Genomic DNA, 9,388 nt, shown 5'->3' with positions numbered 1-9,388 from the left:
CCACATTTAGAACCAATGTATTTGGCATTTACAGTCAAGAAACGGGGTGCTCACTGTTGAATGGGTGCTCTGGAGTAAAAAGTCAATAGATCAAAATGGTAGAACTCCGGAAAACGATAAAAATTTAATGTTTTGTTGTTCTGAAACAAGAAAATCCACAATTTCAGATAATAGACCCATATGAATACAGAGTTGTTTAAATCATCAACATTTTCGGTGCGAATCTGCCTCTCTCAAGATACATCAGTTTTTACAGGTTCAGGGTCCCCGAGTGGTGGAGTAAGGTGTCCATGTGCATTGGTGTCCACGTGGCACATGAACACCTTATGCCATCACCTATACATCAACCAATTCTGGGATGTATTAACAGAAGCATACAGTCTAGATCACGTGAAGTCATTATTGCCCTCTACTCCTGTTTGGTAAGACCTCATGTGGAATTCTGTGTCCAGTTTTGGGCACCGCATTTTTAAAAAAACACATCAACAAACTGGAGCAAGTTCAGAGAAGAGCGACCAGAATGGTGACCGGCCTGCAATCCGTGTATAATGAGGAACGGTTGCAGGATTTGAGAATGTTTAGCTTGCAGAAAAGAAGACTGAGCGGAGACTTCATAGCGGTCAACAAATATCTCAAGGGCTATCACATTGTAGAAGGATCATCTTTATTCTCATTTGCACAAAGAAAGATTAGAAGCAATGGCATGAAACTGAATGGGGGGGAGACACATTAGATATTAGAAATTACTTTTGACAGTTAGGGTGAACAATGAGTGGAACAGGCTCCCACGAGAGGTGGGTGAGTTCTCCTTCCATGGAAGTTTTCAAACAGAGGCTGGACAGACATCTGTCTGGGCCGATTTAGTGAATCTTGCTTTGAGCTGCGTGTTGGACCAGATGACCCAGGAGGTCCTTTCCAACTATCATTCTATGATTCTTTAGTCTTTAGAAAGACAGATTTGCGCCAAAACGTTGAGGATTTAAACACATCTGTATTCATATGGGTCTATTATCCGAAATTGTGGATTTTCTTGTGTCAGCACAATAAATTGTTAAAAATGTATCTATCGTGTGCGAGAAGAACTCACTTAATTTAAAGGTGCATGTGTTTTCTGAAGAACAATCTGGGCACTATGTTTTGGTTAATAAAATGGTATATTTTCAATTTTTACTCTCCAACATCCACTGCACGCTAATTACCGGAAAGTGGCTGTGTAGTCAAAATTGTCACTACTCCTATAGATTAACTCACTGAGGGTTAGACTGTCCACAATGGAGTCTCTTATGGGGATTTCTACAGCTCTGGTTTTCTGACATTTTGTCATATTAGGACTTTTACAAATGCTGTGTCCCATCTCCTCTGGGATATGACGTCTGCTTATTCATTCTGCAGGCGGCGCTGCTAATGGAGGAGACCTCAGACCCATAAGCTCTGGGGGCACAGACTCTGTCCAACCACTAAGATTAAGGAGCCTGCGAACCGTGGTACCATGTATTCTGGCAGTTTAGGTGTGTACACTGTCTATTTAAAGTAATCTGCGCCCTACTTCAAGCAATTGGAAAGCACCACACCATACCAAAGCTCGAATCATATTGCTGGAAGCTGAGAGATACAGTCTTGTTCTCCTCTGGTTCAGTCCTATGTACTCAGCCTCCAGCTTGTGCATTTGTGTTTATATATATATGTAACTAATGGTAAAACCATTTCAGGGTCATTAGAGTGTGGGTCTCAGTAGCTCTTGGCAATATAAGCTGTCGTAAAGGCCAATATTTTCTATCACATGAGTTTCAACAAGAAATATACTTTTAAATAGAACTATTTATAATAGTGCAGAGCTGACGTGTGATAAATTTAGAAGAGGCAATGGAGACCTTGTTAAAGGACTACCACGGAGTAAAAGACTCAGATAACTGAGGCAGGGTGATCCCACCACAATCAAACTATCATACAAATGAACATGTAAAGAAAATACATTTTCTTATTCTAATACATCCCCAACAGCAATGTGGGTATGAGGGGAGAGCTCCAACACTAAACCAGAGTTGCATTCATTTGTGGTGGACCATTGGAGCTACTATGAGTCCTGAACAGAAGAGTAGAGAAATTATTAGTGCTTCCCATTTCAGGAGAGATTGTGCTGTAATCTGAATTCCTTAGGATCGAAAACATAATGGAATTAATGATGTGGAGTGAACCCTTGAAACCAGGGCTCGAGCCATGCCAACACATCTCCTACAGGGGTGAATAAATGTATATTACAGCCATCAGCCACACACAGCTCAGAGATATATCATGGCACAGGTGTAATGGATTTTATGTAGTTTATCACAATCCTTCTTGAAGTTAGTCGGTTTTAAAAGAAATTGAAAGTCAGGATAAAGGGAAACTCTGTTGTTATCATACAGAAATTCACATTTGCCCTCACTGCACATGTAATATTGTTGATTATAAAAGTGAAGTTTGGCCAGAAAGACTGGACCTGGTCTTGTAGGGACCATTTGATCACATTCAGCAGCACAGAAGGGAGAGTCATCCAATAAGATATCAGAGATCTAGGAAGCCAACAGCATCATTACCCTCCGCTTTCTCTTACAGGACCATCATAATCATTTTCTTCAAGTGATTTTCTAACTTGTCAGCACATTCTACGTACACTGTCATTTGGCTTTGTAGTTTACAGATTTACTGGATCCTCCAGGCTGTACGTTCTATAGAAAAGGGCTTTTAATGCCCAAAGTCATTTGAGCAGTTTTGAGTGGAGGAGAATGTTGTGGTCTAGAGGCAAAATGGTGATCACACGATTGTGATACTGCCAGACTACACCACCGATAAAGCAGCCACAGCCGGTGACTGAGAAGAATCTGTGACTTCTCTGCATTTAGTGGTTACTACTCACCTGGATAGTCATATGTGGGAATCTCCTCTTTACACCACTCATCACCCCTCACATATGTCTCTGTAGTATTAATATGGGTCAGATCTTCACCCTGAAACAAATATTGTAAAAGTCACAGACAGATGGAGAAGTCACATCTATGATCAGCTCTAATCCTGCCATCTCCACCGTTCTCATTACACAAGTATAAAACATATAATACTGGTGGATAGAACAAGACTGAGCACAAGACCTTCACAGCAGTCTACACATCACAGGGGAGAGATCTCATGATACCTTCTCTCCATCTACCTGATGATCCTGAGGAACATTGGGATCTTCTTGTTTACAGTCCTGTGGAAGAAGAGGACAGGGACATCTCTCTGGTGTTGTCATCTTACTGGATAGATCTGGAGGAAACACATACAGGGACTGAATTCATTCTTCACATACAGATAATTATAGGCCGTGTGTATTTAGTCCTATTACCTGGTGATGTGAGGGGCTGGGGAACCTCCATCATGACATCCTTGTACAGTTCTTTGTGTCCTTCAAAATACTCCCACTCCTCCATGGAGAAATAGACGGCGACATCCTGGCACCTTATAGGAACCTGACACATACAATGATACCATCATCCCCCCGATCCCTTCATAGTGTTACTATATAATGTCCCAGTATTCCCAGCAGAGTCACCTCTCCAGTCAGCAGCTCAACCGTCTTGTCGGTGAGTTCTAGGATCTTCTGGTCATTGATGTCCTCATGTATCAGGGGGTGAGGTGGAGGCCCCGTGATTGGGCTCAGGGGTCTTCCCCATCCCTCAGACACAGGGTCCTGACAGCGCTCACTAGGGGTCTTCTTCACTACTGTGTAATCCTGGTTATGGAGAGACACATTAATAAATCTCACTACAGACATTTCCAGAGTCCTCACCTGCCCAGTTCTGTCCATCTGTTATTCCCATAGATAAGAATGATGTAATGTGACGTTATCAGAATCTCTTACCTCTCCAGTAAGCCGGAAGAGGATCTCTAGGGTGAGGTGTAATATCCTCTCCGCCATCTTGTCTCTGGCCATATCCATCATTGATGGGTAAATCAGGAAAATTCTCTTATATGGAAGATCTTCACTGAGAGGATCCGATATTGTAGAGACCTGAATGAGAAGATGAGCCGATGTAACATCATAAGAATCCTGTGTAATAATACAATTACTGGAGATAATAAGAGGAGATTTATTATTTTACAGTATTTAGTTTTCTTCTTTACAGAAGAAACAGGCAGAAATTATCTGATCCCAAGGGCTCCATGTACAGTGCTTTATGGGGTTTATTTCCGGCCTTTGACTTTCCTATATTACAAGAAAAACATCAGAAAAAGCAGATATTAAAATGTTTTAAAAGAAAATTGGCGCCTGTAAAAAGAAAAAAAAACAAAAAACAGGCAGAAGACACATTTTATTATTTTTTAACACCTTAAACGTGATTTTTAAAATAATTAAATCTTTGGGCACCAGAACATAGATGTACACCGCAGGGACGGCACAGGTGTCCTGTTATTTTGTCTCCCAAGATTTTAATCTACGCATGCCTTCAGATTATGAGAGGCGCCCCTCAAATTTGGGAGAAAATCGTGCATCTTATAATCCGAATAATACGGTACATCAGATAGCAGGCACAACACTTTATGAATGCTTCTTCTGCATTGTGCAGTCAGGAACTTTCCGGCTCCATGTGGCGGTACATAACTTTTGTTACAAGCTACAAAAGTCCAGCAAACTTTATGGGAAGGCCTATCATCCCATGAGGAGGCCATACGGGCTGAGATGTGCCACTACGGCTCCTCAGAGCTGCTCACAGCTCCCAGGTGATTTGTGAGGACTTCATAGTCCATTCGATGCTGTGGTACTGCATCTTCAGCTCTCAATAGGAGAACTTGTGTCCCAGTTTGATAACTGTGTCTCTTCCTCTCCAGTTTTTAATTAAGTAGAATATTAAAAAACTAGATGGTGGCCCGATTCTAACGCATCGGGTGTTCTAGAATATGTATGTAGTTTATTTATGAAGATTTCAGAATAATGCAATGAACACACAGGATTCGGCCGGCCGGGCGCGTCCAATTAGCGAATCGTGGTTCAAATCCCGCCCCAATTCGCGGCCGGACTGCACCTCTCGCTGATTGTTTGCAGCCGGCCACATAGTATATAGCACGGCTACGTAGTATATAGCACAGCCCACGCAGTATATAACACAGCCCACATAGTATATTGCACAGCCACGTAGTATACTGCAAAGCCACGTAGCATATAGCACAGCCCACGTAGTATATAGCACAGCCATGTAGTATGTAGCACAGCCATGTAGTATGTAGCACAGCCCATGTAGTATAGAGCACAGCCCACGTAGTATATAGCACAGCCCACACAGTATATACCACAGCCCACGTAGTATATAACACAGCCCATGTAGTATATAGCACAGCCCATGCAGTATATAACAGCCCACGTAGTATATAACAGCCCACGTAGTATATAGCAATGCGGGCACCATATCCCTGTTAAAATAAAAATTAGTTATATACTCACCTTCCTGCAGCCCCCGGATCCAGCCCAGGCCTTTAGCGATGCTCCTCGCGACGCTCCGTTCCCAGTAATGCCTTGCGGCAATAACCCACGAGACCGCTACGTCATCTGGGGTCATTGCCGCAATGCATTCTTGGGACCGAAGCGTCGCGAGCAGCGGGAAACGCTAGCGCGGACGCCAGAAGATGTTTGTTTTTTTTATTATTATTTTTAACATTATATGTTTTTACTATTGATAATGCATAGGCAGCATCAATAGTAAAAAGTTGGTCACACTTACAGGGTTAATGGCACCGTTAACGGACTGCTGAAACGCTATGTGGGGGGGGCACTGACTGGAGGGGAGTAGGGAGGGGCCAATTCGTGGCCAAACTGTGCCTGTAGCTGATTGGTCACGGCCGGCTGGGCGCGACCAATCAGCTACGTGGGATGTCCGTGACTAATAGACAAACAGACGGAAGTGGACCTTAGACAATTATATATATAGATAATTTAAGGTTTGGTATTTCCACTTTTGAACACTAGGGGGAGCAGCTGCTGAAATTTGCCATGAAAACCTAGTCTACAACTAGCTCACATTACAACTGCAGTAAATGTGGGCTGGGTCTGATCACATGTGTTTGATGTCACTCCTCTCCTCCCCTTCTGGGTGTAATAGGACAAGAGAGGATGAGGTTTAGGATCCCAGTGAGGAGCCATTTTGTTGGTGACTGCCAGCGAAACTGACAAGTATACAGTGTCAACGAGGACGACCAGCAGCACCGATTCTGTTAATTGGTGCTGCTCGCTGTATCATAAGCTGGGGTTAGATACATGGAGCGTATCACGTGCTGTGATTAGATACGCTTATAGTTACACACGCTAAGATTAGGACTAGATATTGAGCTCAGCAGAGCATATCACACAGCATGGGATTAGATATGTGCTATCTAATGTATGTAATGTGCGACCCGTCCACTTTTATGGGAGCAGTGGTGTAATGTGTGACTCCGGTCCGTCCACTTGAATGAGCGCAGTGGTGTAATGTGTGACCCCTCTTCGTCCACTTCCATGGGAGCAGTGGTGTAATGTGTGACCCTGCTCCGTCCACTTCTATGGGAGCAGTGATGTAACGTGTGACCATGCTCCATCCACTTCTATGGAAGCAGTGGTGTAATGTGTGACCCCTGCTCCATCCACTTCTATGGGAGCAGTGGTGTAATGTGTGACCCCGCTCCGTCTATTACTACTCCCATAGAAGTAGATAGAGCAGGACCACACCTTACACCACTACTCCTATAGCACACATTACATCACTGCTCCCATAGAAGTGGACAAAGTGGGGGTCACACATTACATCTCTCCTACCATAGAAGTGGACGGACAGGGGTCACACATTACACTATTACTCTCATAGAAGTGCAAGGAACTGGGTCACACATTACACCACTACTCACATAGAAGTGGACGGAACAGGGTCACACATTACACCACTGCTCCCATAGAAGTGGACAAAGTGGGGGTCACACATTACATCTCTCCTACCATAGAAGTGGACGGACAGGGGTCACACATTACACTATTACTCTCATAGAAGTGCAAGGAACTGGGTCACACATTACACCACTACTCACATAGAAGTGGACGGAGCAGGGGTCATGCTGCAGTAACGGGGAGTCGACTGGTGCCCAAGTCTGCTAGCCAAAACCGTATGGACCAGGAATCGACCCGCCTAATACCCGCTCTCCCATTAAACGTGAGCATAACGCCACTCAAACAACACAGGGTTAGGGTAAAACAGTGTGGCAATACTTTATTGAACCACAACACACAATAGCAAACAGAACAGTCCCAGCAGTTACCCCCAAGATGGTGCACATTACAGGGTCCCACACTTCCGTTGGCTCGCAGGGATTATACTAGATGTAACGTCATAGCTCCCAGGGTCGCTATTCCACCTGTGATACACACACACAGAGAAGAGATATCGACAAGCATAGGGAGATGACCGAGAACAGTCCATATAAAGTCCAAAGCCAGTTGACACGAGAGTCACCACCTGGCTTATCCGATCATCTCCATTGGACCAGGCAACCAGCGGGTCCCAAACCTGGCTTTCTCCAAACATATCCATGGTTCAGATATGGTCACTGGATCAGATCTGTGTCCTTTCAACTGGAGCCGAAAACCTCTAGGTTGTTTCCTATAGAATAATAGATCAGTGTCCCTCGTGATGGTGCCATGATGAATTGGCTGCAGTCCTGTCTCTCGTCCGTTGGGTGGTTTGAAGAATGTCCGGCTGGAAGCTCTGCGTGATGAGATCTGCTCTCTGAGGGTATGTGTCCACGGGCCGGATTACATCCGGAATAGCTGCGGATTGAACGCTGTGTACAACCGCAGCGTTCAACCCGCAGCGTCCAGATGTTACAGCATAGTGGAGGGGATTTTATGAAATCCCGTCTCCACTATGTGTGCGAACACGTACCTGGCGGGCCTGCGTTTACGGATATATGGCGCGTCTTATTAGAACGCAGCATGTCTGTTTAACTTGTGGCGACGCTCCGTCGCCACAAGGTAAATCACAGGGCCCTATGAATGGGGTGCGGAGATTCCAGATGTGTGCAATGAACACATTCGGAATCACCGCGCGTACAGAAGGTGGCGGCGCTTTGGGCACAGCGAGTTTTCCGCTCCGTCCAAAGCGCCGTCATTACGGATGGTGGAAACATACCCTAAGTCTTTTTACACCCGAGGCATGTAATTTTTAGAATTACCCAGTGTCCTTCAGTCCCCTTCACAGCCTTTCCCCATCTACCTTCAAAGTCAACAAACTGGTTATAGAATACAATACATAATTAGCATATCAGCACACAGAAAACAAAGATAAACACACACCATGTACAAGTCACTATTACAGACTTACACAGTATGTTAAATAGTATATCAGTTTGCCAATCTGTCTTCTTGACCCACCTGACATAGGCACTTAAATCCACAAGCCAATATACAGATAAAAACTCAATTCTTCTTGGTTTGCAAAAACATAGTCGTCTATGGAAATTAAGATACAATCTGGTTTCTTCACAGTAAAGCAGACAGCTGAGGGCTGATATTGTCAGGCTGCGAAGGTCTCTTGTGATTGGGACCTTGCCAGACTAAAAATACCAGCCCACAGAACTCCAGAATTGGTGCATAACATTTGATGCACCAATTTTGGCACATAGCCTTGGCTCTTCTCGATTGTCCTGGTGCGGTGGCAATCGGGGTAATGGTACTTGTGATTGAGGACAGCTGTGCTTTGTCAAAAATAACATCTGGCATCAAGACCCATGGTTAATAATGAGGGGATGTCTATCAGACACCCCCCTCTACTAACCCAGTAATGGGAGAAAAAAAAAACCACGGACAGAAAAATAAATTTTATTTGAATAAAGACTCCCCGACATTCCCCGGTTCACCACAAATGGAAACCTGAAAAAAAATAAAACAAGAGAAATAAAAACAAGACACTGTCTCTCGTTCTACAATTTATTAGACAAAGTTCCCAAGCAGGTCCGATGTAGTCTATGGCATTCCCACAACGATCCTCGAATCTGACATCTAAAGGGTATTTGGCCTCATTAAGAGAACAAATCTCTATAGGCTGTAGCAGCAGCCACTTTGGGTCCCGCTGCGCTTCACAAATCCAGGCGGCTGTGATAAGCGGCAACGTCAGTAACTACACTGCTCAATAGAGTCACCGAGCCCTCTGTATAATGGTCCCATATAGTGCCCCGCAGTGTAATGGCCCCATATAGTGCTCCACAGTATAATGGCGCCATATAGTGCCCCACAGTATAACGGTCCAATATAGTACACTACAATATAATGGTTCCATATAGTAACCTGAGTAAAAGGCCCCATATAGTGCTCCACAATATAATGTCCCATATAGTGTTCCACAGTATAACAGTC

General features: G+C 44.2%; 1 protein-coding gene across 1 annotated transcript in view; it reads right to left on the bottom strand.

The window, feature by feature from the left end:
* Positions 1-9,388, bottom strand: part of LOC143766419 (uncharacterized) — a 32,551-nt gene that overhangs the window by 8,917 nt on the left and 14,246 nt on the right. The window contains exons 6-10 of the mRNA XM_077254094.1: positions 3,881-4,030; positions 3,572-3,751; positions 3,365-3,488; positions 3,188-3,285; positions 2,897-2,987 (exon numbers count right to left, since the gene is read on the bottom strand). Of these exons, the coding sequence (XP_077110209.1) occupies positions 2,897-2,987; positions 3,188-3,285; positions 3,365-3,488; positions 3,572-3,751; positions 3,881-4,030 (643 nt within the window). The remainder of the gene's footprint in view (positions 1-2,896; positions 2,988-3,187; positions 3,286-3,364; positions 3,489-3,571; positions 3,752-3,880; positions 4,031-9,388) is intronic.

Source organism: Ranitomeya variabilis, chromosome 4, assembly GCF_051348905.1.
Source record: "Ranitomeya variabilis isolate aRanVar5 chromosome 4, aRanVar5.hap1, whole genome shotgun sequence".
In the NCBI taxonomy this organism is placed as follows: Eukaryota; Metazoa; Chordata; class Amphibia; order Anura; family Dendrobatidae; genus Ranitomeya; species Ranitomeya variabilis.
The sequence above is the reverse complement of the archived record's forward strand: the minus strand, read 5'-3'. Positions and strand labels throughout refer to the sequence as shown.